We start from the raw sequence: 22,347 nt of genomic DNA on the forward strand, positions 1-22,347 counted from the left end.
TGAAAAGAGTTTTGAACTCGGTGTTGAAGGTAATGAGTAGGCCCACACGGAATCTGCACACGCAGAAATCCGCAGATTTTCCACAGAATTCCACAGATTTTTATCCCATTATTAATTCAGTTTATTTACTTGAGTAAATGTGTAAATCTGAATTTATTCAGTTTTTATTCAGTAATTTATTACTTTTTATTTAATATATTAAGGTTTTAGTTATGATACTCCGCTGGATACTCCCAAAATAATTCAGCAGAAATTCACAGATTTTTATCCCATTATTAATTCAGTTTATTTACTTGAGTAAATGTGTAAATCTGAATTTATTCAGTTTTTATTCAGTAATTTATTACTTTTTATTTAATATATTAAGGTTTTAGTTATGATACTCCGCTGGATACTCCCAAAATAATTCAGCAGAAATTCACAGATTTTTACCAAAATTCTCAGCAGAAATAGCAAAAAACATCCGCAGATTCCATCTGGCCCTGGTAATGAGTTAATTTAACACCTCATTACTTAAATTGAGTCATATTAGTTTTTAAATCAAATGGTTTGTAGCGATCAGTCTCCTCAAACGGTTTGAGTTTGACTTACTGGGTTTCACAGTACTCAGTTGGTTTGAGTTCTCTTCATTTATTGGGTTTAAATTGCTTCGTTTACTTGAATGGATTAAGTTCACAGTACTTAAATGGTTTCAAGAGTTTACACTTAGATATTGCTTGATAATAATAGCAGGTTTGGCATGCTGTTCCAGGAGAGAACCCTGAGCTCAGAGATAATTGAGCCCAGGGCTCCGGCCTGGTCAATGAGCATGTAAGGTGGTACGAGATCAGGAAGTTCTTGAGAGCTCCCCCTTTTAAAGGAGAAAAAGGAGGAGATGGGGTGGATGGGGGGATTCTTCTAAAAACGAAGATGAGGGGGTAAAGTTAAGGCCTGTGCACACTGGGACACTTTTTACTCACGTTTTTTGTCAACGTTTAACACCTCGTGGCTAAATAAATGACGCCAATGTGATCAAACCAACGTGCAAAACGGCAGGCGCAAAAGCGTCATTATTAAAGAAACGTCTCATGCTCGTTTGTTTTGATGCGCCACATTTAAACCTTCTCTACCAATCAAATTGGCACTTTTGATCGGTGTGTACAAGCCTTTAGTTGGGCTATTTATAGTGGGTTTGGAATGATCCGATTGGTTTACTAATGATTACAGATGAGAGACCAGTTGCGATCAGTCATGTTACCTGTTTTCTAGAAATTCGTTTGTGAAACTTCACTTGTTGCAAACGGTTTCCCTTAAATGGTTTGACTTTCTAGGAGTTATGCAGTGTAGATCTGGCTTGTCTATGTTTATAAATCATGCATTGTATTTAAAGTGTCTTTATTTGTGCGTGAAATGTTAATTCAATTGTATTCCTTTGTAAAAGTGCCATCATTTAAACTCAGCATGCTCCTCGAACAAAAAAAACCCATCACACTCGCCAAACTGAAATCCATTTCTGCTTTAATACAAAACAATATTATTTAAAAATAAATATGCGGAATAATAATAAACTAAAAACACACACAAAAAAAGATGTTAACAGCACCATTAAATATATTACTCTGAAAACGTGGCACACAAAGAGAATGTTTGTTTGTCATCCCAACACTTCTCCACCGAGCTGATCGCCGATATAAACAAACTAAAAAAGGCGCTTTTCAGGAATGTTTTTGTCTCTCGTTTGTCTGTCTAGAAAAAGCCGTCCACAGTTTTTCAGATTCATGAAACAATAACACGATATAAATAGATCAAATTAAATAGACAGAATACTGCTCTAACAATTTAAATTAGGTGCAGCGAACTACACAAAGGGATATTAGAAATGTATATACAGATATCGTGTGGTAATAAACAGTTCCTAAAGTTGTGTGCAATATTCTCTTTCTTTGGAAAAAAAAATATATTTATGAATACCGCGTACTAACAGAACGACTTCGTTCCTTCACACATTACAAAATACTATAGTCAATTCTATAGTGTCGCTTTTGGAATACACTATAGTAAAGTACTTGATATTATAATATACACTGTGAAAAAGGCTGGGTTCCACACAATTTCTTCATGTTGTCCCAACACAAATCGATTAAGTCAACTTAACTTACAAATTTAAGTGGATCAAAGATAAAACAATTAAGTTGTGCCCAAAATAACTTAAGAATTGTGTTGGTTCAACTCAATTTTAAATAAGTAGTTTGAACAAGCAGCAAAAAAAAAACGTCAGTATAATACACTTTACCACAGTATGGTTCAAAAACACTACTTACTATAGTATTTTTAATGTGGAATGTCAAAAGTCACTGATTTGTGTGTGTGTTTTGTCATATATACATACACGTAATATCCCTTTAGTATTATCACACCAAGTCCTATTGGATGTTAGTCAGTACAGGTGTCTTTTCGACTACGAATTCACCCTAGCAAGTGACATCACAGAAAAAGATAGTTCCGCATTCGTGTTCCGCTCCTGGACCCACTGTTCCGAAGATTCCGGAAAAGAATCTTTAATGTGTCACTTCCTGTCCTTTGATTGACAGTCTGCTACTGTTCGTAAAGAAAGGTCCGGAGGTTGTCGGCTCTCAGTGAAGGCTGAGTCTTTAATTATGCATCCCTCGCTGTGTTTCGTCCAATCACAGGCCTCAGACGTAGTGACACTGCAATATATCCCATTCACACGCGAAAGCAGCGTCTTCGTTGACTTATTTGTAGGTGATAGCAGCGACACACATTGTCATTTAATATATATATTTATATATATAATATTCTTTATATTAATATCTTAAAAATATACAATGGGATGATATCTCCTGCACTTAGTGTTTCGTTCAGGATAGTGTTTGCAGTTCATCCAAGGAATGTTCTTCCTTAGGTTTTGAAAGTGCTGTGCCGTTTAAAAAGTTTTTATTTAAGTTCCTTCCTTCATGCAGAGTTCTGCCCGGCGTTCGCTCGATCATCATCTTGGCTTTTCACATCTGAAAGAGAACAATTGGATTGGTTAGAAATCTGACATGTTGGTATATATTAAGGAGATATTCCTAGAAGGGATACAGCTGCAGTCGGAAGTTATTATTTATGTTAATAATAATCTACCCCTACCCTCAATGTAATGTAAAAATATGAATTACTGATGTACAGTGTGACACAAATTATGCTTTACTTACTGATGTAAGTATCCACCGCTGTATCTCTTTAAGATTTAACACACTTAAGGAAATCCTAGGCATTTATTGATGTGACTCCACCCACTTGACTCCTTGAAGCCAATCAGAGTTAAGGCTGTTTACTCACTCTACTATTTCCCAATGGAATGTTTTTACATTATTAGGGTGTAGAGGTGAGTAGAATTTAATGAGTTATTTCATAAATAATATGAAAACTCTGTATAATTACTGTTTGTGCATTATTTTGGTGGTTGGGTTTGGGTTTAGGGTTGGGGTGGACTTTAATAAAATACAATTAATGGGTAATTTAATAAATAATATAAATAATTCCCATTAGTTTCCGACCACAGCTGTATCTCTTCTAGACTTTGCACAGTTAAGGACATGTTATGCATTTATTGATATGTGACTCCACCCACTTGACTCCTTGTAGCCAATCAGACTTCTTGTAGCCTGTTTAATCACTCTGTGATTTCCGAATGAAATGTTTTACATTATTTAAGGCCTAGAGATCGGGTAGGGATTAATAAAATACAATTTAATGAGTGAGTTATTGAATAATACGAATAATACTCTCTATAATTACTGTTTTTGCATTAATTTGATGGTTGGGTTTAGGGTAGCCTTTAATAAAATACAATTAATGGGTAATTTAATAAATAATATAAATAATTCTCATTAATTTCCGATCGCAGCTGTATCCCTTCTAGACTTTGCACAGTTAAGGAAATCCATTAATTAATATGTGACTCCACCCACTCGACTCCCTTTATAATAATTTAGTCTGCATCTACAGTTATACATGAAATTAATTCTATTCTTTTTGAAATATGGTTAAAGTGAACTTATGGTAAACTAAAATACACGTAAAGGTTTTAATAGTAATATATTTTAGTATACCATAAGTTAACTTTACCCAAATTTCAAAAAGAATAGAAGTAATTTCCTATATAACTGTAAATACAGATTAAATTATTAGCCTTAAAAATATTAAATTCTTTTCATTTACTTAGTTTACATTTTCAAGAGCTAGGAGATTTGTTAAACATAGCCCTTCTTTAAGACATAAAAACGAGTTATACGAAATACTTAAATAAAATTATCATGGTAAAAATGTCCTCTTTAAAATAAATTTAAATGTCATAAGGTGGCTAATACATTTCTTTTCAACTGTAAAACTAGAATAAAGTTGATTTCATTTTGACAGCGATAATGCGCTTGGCAATATTACACGCTGCATAAGGGTTGTTGCTAGAAAGGATACAGCTGCGGCCGTAAGTTAATGAGAATTATTCATATTACTTATTAATTGTATTTTATTTGACATATAAGTCACAGTTTAGTCAATTTAAAGGTCATATTGAAGAACACCTTTGAAAGGAGTTATAGTTTGGGTGGAATCACCGGACAACCAAAAGATGCTTGCATTTCCACTGAATATGACAGTAACACATATAGAGTAACAGTGTTGGGGAAAGTTACTTTTTTAAAAAGTAGTGCATTACAAAATTGAGTTACTCCCCAAAAAAGTAACTAGTTACGTTACTTACTCTTTATGGCAAGTAATGTGTTACGCTACTTTTGAGTTACTTTTTATTACCTGGCTATTTTTTCCTTTCTTTTTTTAATAGAGGAGCTCTGCAATTAACAACACACTGTATAACCCACGTCTACGTTTACCTTTAAAAAACATATAATAAATAATATATTAGGACAATGTTATCTGAGAACATCCTTAACCCAGAGCTATACATGTCATATATACAGATTATTGTAAGTTTAATGCAATGTGTGTACTACTTTTGTGCTATCTGTCTTACGTAAAATCACTGTCCATTAAGACTCTAATCCCCTTTTCTTCGATGCGTTCAAAATGTTGAACACATTCTCTCATTGACGGCGTGATTCATCGTGCCTAATGTATTTTTATTAATTTATTCTAATTAATTTAATTTAAAAAATGTAGCTCGGGTTACATTTTCAAAAAAGTAACTCAAATATTATGACATTTCTTAATAGTAGTTACTTTACTCGTTACTTGGAAAAGTATGATTATTATGTAACTTGTGTTACTTGTAATGCGTTACGCCCAACACTGTAAAGTCTGTTAACACATAAGATCACACACACACACTGGTAGGACATTTGATGAGAAGCAAACCGCATGGACACACTGATATTCACATTTTACTTCAACACTAAAATCCAAAAAATGCTGTGATTTCCGCACTTTGTCAGCAAATTACGGTCTGAACACAAAACAATGAGCAATAAATGATAAGATGATGATCCACTTCACAAACACACACATATGCACTTTCCCTGCTTACTGGAAAACACCAAATCATAGTTCTTGTTGACAAAATACCTCATTAACGTCACGTAAACAGTTCATTATGATATCAAATCCACAATGTTGACACTACACAGCATGTAGTGACGTCTGTTAGTGCAAGGCAGGGATGCGCTAGATTTAGTTGTGTCGTACATTATACCAAACAAACACAAACACACACATACTGTACACACAAAGTCAACCTGAACATGCAGATACATCATTCTGGATACATCCGAAAATGCTCATTTTGTTGAAGTCAAATTTATTAGCCCTATTTTAAGCAACTATTTCTCAAACGATGTTAAACAGATTCAGGAATTTTTCACAGTATTTCCTAAAATGTTTTTATTTCTGGAGAAAGTCTCATTTGGTTTATTTCGGCTAGAATAAAAGCTGTTTTCATTTTTTAAAAGCCATTTTAAGGTCAATATTATTAGCCCCCATAAGCAATATTGTTTTTCGACTGACTGCCGAACAAGCTATTATTATTTCCGATAAACAGAAATAGAGGAAATAAGAGAGAGGGGGGGGGGGGGTAATAATTCAGGGGGGCTTATAATTCTATGTAAACTATGTGCATAATAATAAAAATTAAGTTAAGTGAACTTAATAGTTCTAAGTTGAAACAGAAATACTTTATATTTTTGGAAGAAAAATCAACTTGTCACTTTTAAGGCAATGGGTTTACTTCGATTTTTTGGGGGTAATTGCTTTTTAAAGTGTAGTTGAAACTTGATTAACTTATTAAAATAAGTTCTAGCATCTTGTTATATATATTTTTAAAGTAACAGTCTTATTTCAAACCAGAAAGCAGAAAGTAAGATTATTTATTTGAGTGTCATTTAATTTAATTTTATATTTTATATATATATATACACACACACACATACATATATATATATATATATATATATATATATATATATATATATATATATATATACACACACACACATACATATATATATATATATATATATATATATATATATATATATATATATATATATATATATATATATATATATATAAATTAATTAATTTTTAATGGTCATGCTTTCTGATTTAAGATATTTGGAGAATATCTATGAATATCTAGAAACATTAAGTAAGACAAAAAAAAACGTTAAGAAAGAAAAACATTGTATTACATCATAGTGTTTAGCTTAAAGTGCAATTTAAAGGCCTTATTATGATAATTAGGTTAATTGTAAAAGTTAATTAGACAAGTCATTGAAAAGTGGTTTGTTCTGTAGCCAATCAGAGAAAAAATTGGAAAAAAGGGAATAAAGGTGGCTAATAATATTATTTTTAATAATATATTATTATTTAATAACCTTAAAAAATGGTTTTAAAAATATGAAGGAAATAAGACTTTCTCCACACAAAAAAAACATTATAAAAATATTGTATAAAAAATGTCCTTGCTCTCTTAAACATCAATATTTTAAAAATTATTTAAAGTTGATATATAATATAACATACCACAATATCAATCAGGAAGAGCATCTTCAAGTAAATGATGCATGCACGACAAAATGCAGCTAAATGCAGACAGAAGGCAAACATTTCTCCATGTATCCAGACCAATGCAGACGCAGCCTATAAGATAATGCAACAAGCGCTGGAATCATGCACGTTTCAGCAAGGAGAAAGGGTTTTCAGAAGAGACCGGAAGACAAGATGCGTGTTGCACATGGTGGCAGTTCATAAACAAACCTGCAAGTTCTTTCGTTTAACTCAAGTTGTCTGGACTTGCATTGCATTTGTGTGAATTTGCAGGAGCATTTACAGGTGAGGGGGTCCTGCACATACAAGCGCTTCCTTCTCTCTGAGCAAGGCTCACAGTGGCTGCAAGAGAAGCAGAAGGAGAGACAGAGAGACAACTAAGCACTAGTGATCTGGGAAGAGCGCTGGACACACACATACACACACACTGCAATAAAAAAAGCATTTCTTACTTAAACTAATTCTAGTCCAAATATCAAAAATTCTCACATTAAAAAAGCATTTTCTGTACTAGTATTAATAACGTCAGAATTAAGTGTGTTTTTTCTGTAAAACACGCTAAATAATCTTGTTTGATTATTTTGCTTACCCTATTGGCAGATTATTTAGCTTGCTTTAATAAAAAACTCTATTTATTTTGATAGATTATCTCTGAAAACAAAACAGTATTTTTACTTGTTCAGAAAATGCTTTATAATTTAATACTTTTTTGATATTTGGACTAGAAACGGGGCAAAAACTCTTAAGTAAGAAAAGCAGTTTCCGCAGTGCACGGCCACACACACTCATGCACCTCACCATCACACACAACCTCACCGCATCAAACGCTACAGATTTAGCTTTTTGTCAGATTTAGCATGAATGGCGGAAGGAAAGCTGGGCTTGTGTGTGATGCGAGCGAAGCATGAACCCGTTCGTCCGTCAAACATTCAGAAATGAGAAATGATGATTAGTGGCAACAGTGAAATCAGAAACACAGACAACACAGACTGCTTTTACAAACACACACGCAGACAGATTCACATATACACCATGGAAAGCATGAAGCAAGAGCAGTGTTTGCAAAAATGGCTTGTTCGACCACAGGTGACACAGTTTAGCAGCACAGTTTTAATAATAATACAAATATATAAACAAAATCTAAAAACCAGTTGCATTTAAAATGATTCGTTGACTTTTAAAAGTCAGTAAAAACGTTGAGTCTGAAAGTGATCGGTTGACTGATTTTTTAAAAGTAAAACCGATGCTTTTAAAGCGATTAGTTGATCGTACATTAAAAAGTGAGTAAACCTGTTGCTTTTAAAGCAAATAGTTGATTTTAAAAGTGAGTAAACTTGTTGCTTTGAAAGGGATTAGTTGATCATACTTTAAAAAAGTGAGTAAACTCATTGCTTTTAAAGGGATTAGTTGATCATACTTTAAAAACGATTGTAAAACCGATGCTTTTAAAGTGATTAGTTGACTACTTTTAAAATGTGAGTAAACGTGTTGCTTTTAAAGTTAATAGTTGACTAAACTTTAAAAACAGCGAGTAAACTTGCTGCTTTAAAGCGATTAATTGATTATACTTTAAAAACGTGAATAAAATCAATGCTTTTAAACTGATTAGTTGGTCAAACTTAAAAAATGTGAGTAAAAACGATGCTTTTAAAGCGATTAGTTGACTATACTTTAAAAACAGTGAGTAAAACCGATGCTTTTAAAGCGATAAGTTGATTATACTTTGAAAAAGTGAGTAAACTTGTTGCTTTTAAAGCGATTAGTTGATCAAACTTTAAAAACGTGAGTAAAAACAATGCTTTTATAGCGATTAGTTGACTATACTTTAAAAAACAGTGCGAAAAAACAATGCTTTTAATGTAGTCAACTAATCGCTTTAAAATCATTGGTTTTACTTACTGTTTTTTAAAGCGAATAGTGGATCATACTTTAAAAAAAGTGAGTAAAACTGAAGCTTTTAAGTCAATAATTGACTTTAGTTTAAAAAGTAAAACCGATGCTTGAAAAGCTGACTTTACTTTAAAAAAGTGAGTAAAACCGATGCTTTTAAAGCGATTAATTGAGTTTATTATTTTTTTAAATAGTAAAACCTGTGGTTTTAAAGTGATTAATTGACTGTACTTTAAAAGAGCTGAGTAAAAGACGATGCTTTTAAAGCTATTAGTTGATCAAACTTTAAAAACGTGAGTAAAAACAATGCTTTTAAAGCGATTAGTTGACTATACTTTAAAAAACAGTGCCTAAAACCAATGCTTTTAATGTAGTCAACTAATCGCTTTAAAAGCATTGGTTTTACTCACTGTTTTTAAAAGCGATTAGTGGATCATACTTTAAAAAAGTGAGTAAAACCGATGGTTTTAAAGTGATTAATTGACTTTAATTTAAAATAGCTGAGTAAAAAACAATGCTTTTAAAAGCGATTAGTTGATTATACTTTTAAAAAGTGAGTAAACTTGTTGCTTTTAAAGTGATTAGTTGACTATAAAATTAAGTAAAACCATTGCTTTAAAAAAAAAAACATTTTATTTTAAAGCATACACCATTTTTTGTTATTTTATGCTAATGAGAAAATCCCATTTAAATTTGGAAGAAATGCCATCAGTAATTCACAAAATAAGACAGAATTATGTAGTAAAGTAATTAAATAAACTGATTAAAATGACTTTCCCCATGATGATTAATATGTATTAACGAACTCAAAGGAAATCATTATTTTGACTGAAGCTCTTCAAACAAAGTCCCATGTGTACAGTAGAGCAGCTGTTGTCAGAAACGCTACAGTAATGCAGGTGTGCAGAGCCTCATCCCAGCTGTACATTAGTTAATGACAGAGACAGTCATGCAGCCACTGTTTATTCACCTTTGGTTGCTTTCCTCTTTGCGGGCCGTGGGCCAACAGTGTGAATATGAGTCAAAATAAATGCAGACTGAGTGAGATTACAAAGAGCAAACAAGCTGGCCATAAATAAAGCCAATGACTGAGAGTAAAGTACTGCTTGAGCGCAGGTGAGCCGAGGCGCTGAGACCGCCTGAATCTCCCTCTCTCGCTCTGTTTGGGTTTTTAACCCTCCTCACTCTGGGCTTTCTGCAAAACAGGAGAATAACGCAGGAATAGGACATCTAAGAGAAGCAGCGCCACGATCTCAAAAGCACTAAGTTGTTACAAAAAAAAATAATGCAAATTTATTTTTGTTTGTCGCTTCCGCCTAATGTTTAAATACTTAGTAAAAAGTTTTATACATATCACAAATTGTTAATATTTGTGTTCTATAAAGGTCTGATCACATTTCTTCTACATTTGAAAGTAAATATTGTCCTTTTTTTCTAAAAAAAAAAAGTTAATTGGTCACACAATAATGCATTTTTAATTAGCTGAGAATGGTGATTGAAAATCTGGGATATTTGACTAAACATAGATTTTTTTATTATTCTCTTTTGTTCACTTAAATGAGGCAAAAACAAATAAAAAACAACACTGACATCATTTTATTTTAAATTTGAAGAAATGCCTTCAGTACTTCACAAAACAAAACAAAGTTTTATTCAAACACATAAGTATTGTAAATCCAGATAAACAGAGAATTTCCAAGCGCACTCTTAATTTTTCCATACTTGTATGTTTGTATATTTTAAATACATACTATTTAGTAATATTAAATAATGCTAGACTAAATAAAGTGAGCTTTTTCGAGCATAAAACACTAAAAATGTGACCAAGAACCACAATAGCAATCATAAGTTTTGAATTTTGGAAAATGGCATTTAAGCACCACCATAAATAAGTTTTGCATTGACAAATTTGTTGGCTGAGACATAAATATTTAAAAATCTGTAATCGGAGTGTTAAAAAATATTGTAAATATTGGGAAAATCTTAACCCAGGCTCACTTGATTAATGTGCCCAGGGCTAGATCTTTGAGAACTGAGAAATATGTACCTGGGCTACGTCTTGCAGTTTTTTCAGTAGTCCACTAGCCTTGTAAAGGTTGACAATCTCAAATAAGTTCCTGGGGCACATTTTCTAATATGTGCCATTTTTCGTAAATTCACCAGAGGCAGGTTTCTGTTACCGTCCTTCACCAGACTACAACCGCTTGTCTCCGCATCCAAAGTCCAACACTAAGTAGCGAGCTACAAAGCTAATCAGTCACACCAGAAAATGTCAATAAGGAGGTAAGCAGTAATTTGTACTACTCTGTAACATTCATCTTACACTCAAAATTCTTCACATACACACATACTTCTTGGTTCTCAAAAATGTAGCCCTGGGCACATATTCCCAATGAGACTGTTGGAAAATCTTCTTTAAAGTTGTCCAAATGTTCTTAGCGATACATAAAACCAATATAAAGTTAAGTCTTCACATGTTTACGGTAGGAAATTTACTAAATATCTTCATGGAGCATCATCTTTACTTAATATTCCAATGACTTTTTGGCATAAAAGTATAAATATTTTGACCCATACAATGTATTTTGGCTATTGTATGTATTTTAGCACAAAATTGATTTGTGTTGGGTCAACATGAAGAAACTGAGTAAACATGTCGGTTTTAGCAAATTTAAGTGGACTGAACCAAAAACAATTAAGTTGTCCCAAAAAAAAAAATTGAAGAATGTGTTGTGTCAGCTCTTTAAAAATAAGCAGCAAAGAAAATATGTCCATAAGGATGTAACCAGTTATCTGTACCACCTCGTAGCATTCATTTTACACACAAAATACATCCATATATGTGTCCACAAGCACATACTTCTCGGTTCTCAAAACTGTAGCCCTGGGCACATATTCCCAATGAGACTGTTGGAAAATCTTCTTCAAAGTTGTCCAAATGTTCTTAGCAATACGAAAAACCAATGTGAAGTTAAGTCTTCACATGTTTAGGGTAGGAAATTTACTAAATATCTTCATGGAGCATCATCTTTACTTAATATTCCAATGACTTTTTGGCATAAAAGTAAAAATATTTTGACCCATACAATGTATTTTGGCTATTGTATGTATTTTAGCACAACATTGATTTGTGTTGGGTCGACATGAAGGAACTGAGTAAACATGTTGGTTTTAGCAAATTTAAGTGGACTGAACCAAAAACAATTAAGTTGTCCCAAAAAAAAACAAAATTTAAGAATGTGTTTTGTCAGCTCTTTTAAAATAAGCAAAATGAGCAAACAACAAAGATTTTGTAGTCCTGGATCACCAAAAATGTAAATATACTATAAAAGCCACCATTTTGAATCCATATAGCTAATATTTATATATACACAAATCGTTAGTATACATATTCATTATTGAGTTTTGCTGAGGTATCTTTGTACCTGTGGATCCTGAAACTGCACTGACTTTAGTGTTGCTTGTTGAAATGTTGCTATTGTGACAACCTTAATGAGCAGTAATTAAATCGAGGAGCAGCGCGTCATGAACAGGCCTCATGAGGAAACACACAGACTCTACAGTCCAGATAAGCAGCTAAAGGGATTGAGTGTGTATATATGTGTGTGTTTGAGGAGCTTAGAGGTGAGGATCGAAGTACAAGCAGCTGAACTTGAGCTTGTGAATCAGCGAACGCTTGCCTACGTGCGGAGAGAGACGCCGCTAAAACCCATGAGGATTTCTCTGAGCCTTTCTGACCCGACTCATCACCTGAACACACACACACACACACACAGCTGCTGCCGGACCCTCCTGAACATAATTCAAGTCTAATTACCATATTTACACAGGAAATATGTATTGCAAAACGGTAAAGTTACTTTTAAAATTAATATTTGACAACATTAAGCCTGTATTCATTTTATAAACAAATAAAAATGTAATAATTACGCATTACTTTTCTTAAAAAGTAACTAACACATTTAGTTACTTAAAATATAAAAGTGACTTGTAATATATTAGCGTTAAAAATTCCTAATCTTACAAATACACATAAAACATACTTTTGTGTTACCTGCCTTAAAAAGTAACTAGTTAGAAATTTAATTACTTTAAAAAAGATGCAATATTGTAATTTAACTCTTTCAAAAGCAACAACGCTGGAAATAGCTAGTCTTATTTTAAGGTGGTACCCTAAAACACAAGATATATATATATATATATTGTCATGATTGCCAGTGATGTATGTTGGGATATGTATGTGGAATGAACCACTAACTACTCCAGCATTAGTTTTATGCAAGAGATGCCCTTCCAGTCGCAACCTAGTTCTGGGAAACACCAATACACACTCATTCACACTCACACACTATGGACAAATCTGCTTACCCAATTCACCTGTACCGCATGTGTTTGGACTGTGGGGGAAAGCGGAGCACCCAGAGAAAACCCACACAAACATGGGGAGAACATGCAAACTCCACATAGAAATGCCAACTGGCCTTGCTGTGACTCAAACCAGAGACCTTTTGGTCCCACTTTATATTAAGTGTCCTTAACTACTATGTACTTACATCAAAAAATAAATACAATGTACTTACTGTGTTCATAAAGTATTTGAGAGCACTTGTGGTGCTCTTGAGTTGGGATAGAGGTTGGGTTAGGGACAGGTTTGGGGGTGTGGGTAGGTTTAAGGGTGGGTTAAGGTGTAAGGGATGGTCAACAGTGTATTTACAAGTGTAATTACAGAAGTTAATTACAGATGTAATTACATACAGGTATTTAATCAAGCATAAGTGCACAGTAAATACATGTTTTTACACAATAAGTACATTGTAACAAACTATTAATTCCTGTGTAAGTACATATTAGTTAAGGCCACTTAATATAAAGTGGGACCGACCTTTTTGCTGTAAAGTGACTGAACCACCATGTGTTCATTTATTTCAACTATTTATACAGGTTAAATTGGTACAAATTGCACTTTAAGGAACACAGACACATAGTTATTGAACCAAACTGAATCAACACTCGACTGACCTCATTCATATTTTAAAAAGCAACTTTATGACTGATTTAAATGTTAAAATACTTGAATATCTTAGTTAATAACACAAAGCCCCTTTCATAAAGCTTAAATTGAATAATGCACATTGCTGTAAAGCACTTTAAAGTCACTTTTTAGTGTGCATATGTGAATTACGGAAAAAACGCACACACATATTAGCATTATATAACCCCATGACATTCACATGTGGCGTCAGATACATTAGCGGTCAATGTATAATCGCACACAAAGCTTAAGACACAATGGAAGTAAAGAAGGTTTGTGAAGCAGCTCTCGGTAACCAACAATAACCTCTGTCCCGGGATCACCTACTGTTTAAAAGGCTAAAAATAAAAGTGGGTTAACGGCACTTGTTACTATGATTAGTACGGGGGAAGCATTAAGGGTCAGTGTTGAGCAAGTGTGAGCATCGGCGGGTGGTCTTCACTTCACAGCTGCCAGAAAAACCCAAACAAATCCCATAAAACCGCCGGTTATTGGCAGGTCAGAGCATCAGTCCACTGAAATGTCACGTCTGATGAGCTCCACACACTACTGCCTCTATGGTAATGATGGCCCTGAAGCGATATTATTTGACATATTACATATATCTACATATTGCTGGCAACATGTTATCCTATTAAGGTAATTATTAAAAAGTATTTTGAAATGAATGTTCAAAGGCACGTCACAGTGGCGCAGTGGGTAGCACGATCGCCTCACAGCAAGAAGGTCGCTGGTTCATACATTATTTTAAAGTTCTCTCTCTGAGTTATAATAAATGGTGACCATTTACAATAACGTTCCATTCATTCATTTTCCTTCAGCTTAGTCCTTTTATTCATCAGGGGTGGCCACAGCGGAATGAACCGCCAACTCTTCCAGCATGTTTTACACAGCGGATGCCTTTTCAGCTGCAACCCAGTACTGGGAAACACCCATAAACACTCATTCACACACATCACGGCCGTTTTAGTTTATTCAGTTCACCTATAGCGCATGTCTTCGGACTTGTGGGGGAAACCGGAGCACCCGGAGGAAACCCACGCCAACACGGTAAGGACATGCAAACTCCACATAGAAATGCCAACTGACCCAGCCGGGACTCAAATGATACAAACAGTATATTCCAGAAGAACTTTAACGGTCCATATCAGTCTTTCATTTAATAGATCTAGCATGATGACTAACGTTTTGATTGCATGTTCGGCAGATTGTCCTCTAAGAGTCTTGTCTTTTTATAGCAGTTGCATGTCTATTTCTGGCAGACGTCTAAACGATATCTCTGAAAGGAAGAGCAGGTTTAGTTTTTGGGTGTTGTGTGGTGAGTAAGTCGCGGTGAGTTTGTGCCTGAGGAGCAGGAGGGATTGGGATGTTGTAACACTGAGTGGATGTTGATTTCACTGTTTGGGTGTGAGAACAGTCAAGCATTTCATTTCGCTTTGTTGTGGTCAAACGGGAGCTGAAGGCGTGTCGAGGTGTGCTCTGGGAGTCACGATGACTTTGATGGACAGTATAACTGAATACATTTGCATCGAAATTCAACATGATAGCATGCTTTTGAATGAACTTCATTTGTGGCATTCAATATGCGCTCACGGTTCACTCTGTTACGTTATTATTTGTTTTACTGAGCATTAATAATTTATTTTTATACTTTTATAATGCCTGGAGCTTTTTATACTTTGTGGCGATAGTAATCCAGTGGAGATAAAGGTGATGGACTGTTACTTGAGCGTGGTTTGGAAATTATATTGAGTTACATTACATTTTTATCACTCTGATTTTCATTTTAATAATGCTGCTGTGTGCTGAGTCATTATTTTATTACTAAAATCAGTGGCAAGAAGGGGTGAAAAGAAAGTAAACCCAGAGTCCTGGGTTACTTTAACATGGTTCTGGTTTTGTTTTAATAATGTTGTTGTCATTTTATTATAGCATTCTTCTTTTTATTGAAGTTTTAAAGAAGAATTTGAAATCAAAATAAGTTGGTTGCTGTTGGTTTTAACAAATTTAAGTTTACTGAACATAAAACAATTCAGTTGTCCCCCCCCCCCCCCCCAAAAAAAATCTCAAAATATGTTGTTTCAGCTCATTTTAAATAAGTAGTCTAAACAAAACTAAACTGAATTTGCTGACAAATTGTTCACTTTCTTGTTGCCTTTTTAATGAATCGTTGACGAATTTAATACATTTTTGATGCATTTGATGATATTCTGCTGATACTTCCTCAAGGATGTATTTCTTTTTATTTTATTACTAAAGTCAGTGGCAAGAAGGGGTGGACTTCCTGGAGCTTTAGAGTTGGAATTAAATCCAAAGCCTAGAGTCCTGCATTACTTTAGCATTGTTTAGACATAATTTTTAATGACATTTCATTTTTAATACTGAATAATACTGAATTTTAATACCGCATTTATCATTTTAATAATGTTGTTGTTGTCATATTTATTATTATTATTATATCATTTTTGAAACTTTAAGGAAGAATTTGAAATCAAAATAGGTTAAAGGTGTTTATATTTCAGTGTTTTTTAAATAACTGCAAATTTTAAATGTGAATATTTTGTCAAGATGTGATATTCTTCAAGTGATCTCTTAGATTTTTTTAGTAGCTGTAAATCATATTTTGAAAACATTAATATAAAAGAACAAACATTCAAAGTAAATTGAGTAAACTTGTTGGTTTTAACAAATTTAAGTGGATTGAACATAAAACAATTAAGTTGTCCCCCAAAAAAACTCAAAAATTGTGCTGTTTCAGCTCATTTTAATTAAGTAGTTTGAGCAACGTTTAAGTATATCGTTGAGAAAATCTTAACAAAATGTTGGCCTTAACCAAACCAAACTGAATTTGCTGGCAAATTCTTCACTTTCTTTTTTTTTTCCTTCTTTTTTTTTCCTACAATTTTCTTAATTTTTAGAAACTTTAAAGAAGAATTTGAAATTAAAATAAGTTTAAGTAGTTTATATTTTAATGTCTTTCAAATAACTAAGTTTTAAATGGGACTTGTTGGTTTTAACAAATTTAAGTGTATTGAACATGAAACAATTAAGCTGTCCCCCCAAAAAAGGCTCAAAAAAATGTTGTTTCGTGTGCGTGCTCATTTTTAAATAAGTAGTTTGAGCAAACAACAAATGTCAAATTTTTAGTGTATCATTGAGAAAATCTTTGTCTTAACCAAAAAATTTTGGTCTTAACCAAACCAAACTGAATTTGCTGGCAAATTCTTCATTTTCTTTTTTTCTTCTTCTTTTTTTCTTACAATTTTCTTAATTTTTAGAAACTTTAAAGAAGAATTTGAAATTAAAATAAGTTTAAGTGGTTTATATTTTAATGTAGTTCAAATAACTGTACGTTTTAAATGGGAATATTTTGTCAATATTGATGCAATATTCTTCAAGTGATTCTTTTCAGTAGCTGTAAACAATATTTTGAAAACATTATTATTAAAGAGCAAACATTCAAAGTAAATTGAGTAAACTTTAAGGGTATTGAACATGAAACAATTAAGTTGTCCCCCCCAAAAAAGGCTAAAAAAAAGTTTATTTTTAAATAAGTAGTTTGAGCAAACAACAAATGTCAAATTTTTTAGTGTATCATTGAGAAAATCTTAACAAAATTTTGATCTTAACCAAACCAAACTGAGTTTGCAGGCAAATTGTTCACTTTTTTGTTGCGTTTTTGATGAATCCTTAATTAATTTGAGGAATTTTTGATACTTCCACAAGTATGTATTTCTCTTAGCCATTACTTTATTACTAAAGTCAATAGCAAGAAGGGGTAGACTGCCTGGAACTTTAGAGTTGGAATGAAATATAAGTGAATATAAAGTAAACCCCGAGTCCTGTGTGTTTACAAAGTGAACTGCACAGACGCTGTGGACATCTGAGTTCATTTAGAGTGTTTTCATACGAGGCAAAACCGCCTTATAAGTACTAATAGAATAATAAGCAAATGGAATGCGCCATTTATGACAATGCAAGCAGCGTGAGTCTGGAAATGATGAATAAATGCACGCTTGGATTTCTCACCCACATCACCTCAGCTGTCTCACACATTCTCTCCACTCACATACAGACTGCTGAGGCTGAGTCATTTACATTAGATAAACACCAACTCACTGACGAGGCAAGTCATTTTCGTCTAGCTCCTACAGGAATCCACTGCTTATGCTTGGATTGTGATTGGTCAATCTAGGCAAACAGTTAGTGATAAACTGCCTCTTGCTGGTAAGTGTTAGCTGCTAGCACAGTGTCCAGCTGGCTGCTTCTCATTGCCGGTCGATCAGCCCAGTCATTGCACATTTTTAGCTGCGTGTTAAGAAACGCCCTGTGCCATCTACATGTAAATCCATCCACGCGATCAACAAACAAACCCTAAGCAATTCCCAGAATGCCCCGTAGGAAAAATAGAATCTATAATCATAAAATCACCCAAAAAGCTTGACATAGGAAATAATCTTTCATGAGATGAAATGAAAACTCAACTTACTTTTCTTTCTTTGCTTTGACTTCTGCCTTTGGCCTGAAAAAGAAGATGCGACCGAGGATTAATTCACAATAAATAACTCAAAGGATTCATTCACTCAGATTACAAGAATTTTTAAAGGACATTTCAGCAGCAAGACACCTTTTAAGAATGCGTGATGATTAAAAATGATATTGCAATTTGGCAAAAGCTGTGATTCTCATGCACATCTTGTCAGGAAAGCACGGCTCTGTTATAAGTAGTAAATCTCCTAAAGCCAGAGGGTGCTCAAGAAGAGTCAACAGGAAATCAAATAAACGATTTAACTACTTTTTTTTGATTAAACGAGAGTCGACTATGAAATCCTTTCACAAATTTTAGACACACAATTGAAGTTATAAAGTGAGTTTGGAGTAAAAGCGTTATTAAATGTGGTGTTTTCACATACTTTCCGATGTAGTAGCAATACAGAGCCATAGATCACTGAGAAGGCACGCAAACATGAAGAATGGTTATCTTCGATTTCATAATCACACCAATTAAATCATTGTCAGGGAACTATGGCTGTGTAGCAAAAGCTGCTCCATCTGAAAGCAGGTGCTGGAGATTTCCTACTGATTACAGAACCGGCTTTACTGACAAAATGCGCATGAAAATTGCCACTGATTTAGTTTAGTTTATTTGTTTACAGGGTCAATGCACATTAATAAACATTACTGTAAAATGTGCCAGAATTAGCCAAGAATGGCTATTTTTCATCCGTAGACCCTTTACAGAATGTTAAAAAGTCACACCTAAAATAGAAGCACAACATTAAACATTAAATACACATTAGTGTGCCACTAGATTAATTGTGCAGCTCTAATATCATTCCAATATTAGAAAAGCAAATAGCAGATTAAGTCATCAGAATCTGAATTGAAATATCTTTTTATTTATTACATTTATTCCTAAATTAATCTCAGCATGAACCATAAGTTTTGTTAAGTTTGTTGATGCACTTGCAACTGAAATTGAATATTGAGTAGGGAGCGGGCTTTCTTTTTGCACATCATTTAGTCTTAGCAAACTAACAGTAAGAGAGGCAGGGCTAAGAATATTGTGGCTGAAGCCGTCAAAGTGACATCACCAGTTAAGAACCGCCACAAATGTAAGCAAATGGTCAGACATTAGTAATACCATTGTGCTGGAGTTTTACAGCGCAGTTGTAATTGTTCATTTATAATGTGCTTGTAAATATCGTACAATATTGTAAAAACTGCCAGTAATACTGTAAAAATGGCAAGTAATACTGTAAAATTTACAAGCGCAATGTAAATCAACAATTATAATTGCCCTGTAGTTTTACAGCGCAGTTGTAATTGTTCATTTGCAGTGAACTTGTAAATTGACAGCAATACAGTAAATATTGCCAGTAATACTGTAAAATTTACAAGTGCACTGTAAATTAACAATTACAATTGTGCTGTAGTTTTACAGCGCAATTGTAATTGTTAATTTACAGTACACTTGTAAATTTTACCATTAATATTGTAAAAAATTGCCAGTAGTACTGTAAAAATGGCCAGTTATACTTTAATTTAGTCCAATTGTAAATTTTAAATAAAATTGTCCTGTAGTTTTACAGCGCACAATTGCACAAGTGCACTTTAAATTAACAATTATAATTGTGCTGTAGTTTTACAAGACAATTGTTATTGGCTAATGCCCATGCGCTTGTAAATTATGCCAGTCATACTGTAAAAATTGCCAGTAATACTGTAAAGTTTACAAGTTTATTGTGAATTTAATAATTATAATTGTGCTGTAAAACTACAGCACAACTGCAATTGTTAATTTACACTGCACTAGTAAATTTTACAGTATTACCGGCTACCAAAATTGTCAGTAATGCCGACATTTTTTACAGTGTAAAAAATAAGAATGTGCGCTAAAATCAAATAAACAGTGCCTGTTTTGACTTCACATAGACTTTAACAGACATACCTGCATTCACACTTGGTGTGTTCTGTGAAACTCAGCTGAAAATTATGCTGCGATACGCGTTGCTTGACCCGCAGCACCTAGACGGACACACAAAAAAAGCACATTAAGGGTATACTTGCACATTTATGACTGTAATATATGAGATTTCGAAGAGAAGATGATGTTCTAACCACAGTCTAATGAATTTAAGTTAACAGATACTTGAATAAATAGCAAGACCAGGCCTCAGCTGTGGCCAAGAGCAGTTTCAACCACATAAACACAGTGTGCAGCGGTAAACAACATAGCTGACATGCCAGTTCACAGCGCCTCAAGGTCCCCACGTTGGGCGAGCATAGTAGTCATAGGAAGCAGGCCGAAGGCTGTCCTTTTTTTCTATTATTACTATTATTATTATCATCATTACACATCATTATTAGAATTGTTGTTATTACCTTCATTATTATTGATATTACTGTTGCAGTCATCGCAGAATATTTATTTCATCATTAACAACTTTTGTTGTTGATATTAGTCGTATTATTATTATTAATGTATAGTTGACAATATTAACCAACCATTAACTAAGACTTCAAGCTCAATAAGCTACTAATTAACTCCTTATTAATAGTTTGTAAGGTAGTAGTTCAGGGTTTAGGTATTGGTCAGGATTAGGGATGTAGAATTTGATCATACTTTATAAATGCATACAGACAGTTAATATCTTAATAATAGGCAAGGAATAAGTCAGTAATAAAGGGTGTGAATTGTTACTTAAACTGAAGTGTTACCTTATTATTATTATTATTACGTCTATGAATGCTAAGTACTAGGGTTGGGGCGATAGACAATGCCATCATCCATCACCGATGGCCATCAGACACCACGATGCTGAGCCGGCATCGCAAACCACCGTTGCAAATCCTCAATCCGTTGCAATCAACCGTTGCAAATCCGCTCGCGAAAAATACACACTCAGGCCCCGTTTACACTAATAGGTCTTAGTTTTTAAATGGCATTTTAGAATGAAAACTTTCCACATCCACACCATCGTTTAGCATTTCTGAGCAGCCCTCCCTCCACACTACCGCTGAAAAGACGCACATACACTGTCATGCGCTGGAAACAGTGGGTCCAGGCAGTCATGCTTCAATCCTTCACATTCACATTTGTACTCAGTAATTTTAGCGAACAACTCAGATACTGTTGGCTGATTCCTGTTGGTTGTGCACCTTTTTACCAACCAAGTTTGTCGACACCATTATAACAACACAGATCACTCTGCCTATTCACGAGTTTGCAGAAAAAGTGATTGACAGGTGGTAATTATGTGTGTAACTTATCTTTAATTATTTACTGTATGATTTGTTATTGTGTAAAACAAAGACCATGCGGGTGAGGTAGTTGAAACGATAGACTTCAAATAATTAATTCGTTAATAATTAATTAATGATTCATAATTAATTTACCACCGCCTATGACGACATACCATCAACCATCGCGATGTTTCATATTAGACATCGTACGATACCAAATTGGTCGTCATCGCCCAACCCTACTAAGTACTATTTAAATATTACCAATATTATTCAGATTGTCATTGCCGTTTATAAACATTCCTGTTATTTCCATTTCTGTTCTATTGTTGTTTATGTATTCTGTTTAGCAGATGCACTCCTAATAAAAAACACTCATAAGAAAAGGTCACACTTTTTAAAAGTACAATTTTCGCTATTAACAAACCATTAACTTGACTTTTAACTCAATAAACCCTTAAATAGCGGCTTATTAATAGTTATTAGGGTAGTAGTTGGGTTTAGGTATTGGGTATGAGTGAGATTATGCATAATATGTGCTTTTTAAGTATTAATAAACAGCCCCCTGCTAAAAAAATCCAGCTTAAACCAGCCTAGGCTGGTTGGCTGGTTTTAGCTGGTCAACCAGGCTGGTTTTA

At 33.7% G+C, this 22,347-nt stretch overlaps 1 protein-coding gene across 10 annotated transcripts in view; it reads right to left on the bottom strand.

The window, feature by feature from the left end:
* Positions 1-1,480: 1,480 nt before the first annotated feature.
* Positions 1,481-22,347, bottom strand: part of vegfaa (vascular endothelial growth factor Aa) — a 30,392-nt gene continuing 9,525 nt past the window's right edge. For 2 of the 10 annotated variants that reach the window (XM_087285155.1, XM_087285156.1), the window contains 5 exons: positions 20,415-20,491; positions 18,453-18,485; positions 10,035-10,126; positions 7,252-7,383; positions 2,868-3,005 (listed from right to left, as the gene is read on the bottom strand). In XM_087285155.1, coding sequence (XP_087141281.1) covers positions 7,268-7,383; positions 10,035-10,126; positions 18,453-18,485; positions 20,415-20,491 — 318 coding nt within the window. In that variant the 3' untranslated portion in view covers positions 2,868-3,005; positions 7,252-7,267. 10 annotated transcript variants of the gene reach the window in all.

This window comes from Danio rerio, chromosome 16 (genome assembly GCF_052040795.2).
Source record: "Danio rerio strain M-AB ecotype USA chromosome 16, GRCz13ab, whole genome shotgun sequence".
Taxonomy (NCBI): Eukaryota; Metazoa; Chordata; class Actinopteri; order Cypriniformes; family Danionidae; genus Danio; species Danio rerio.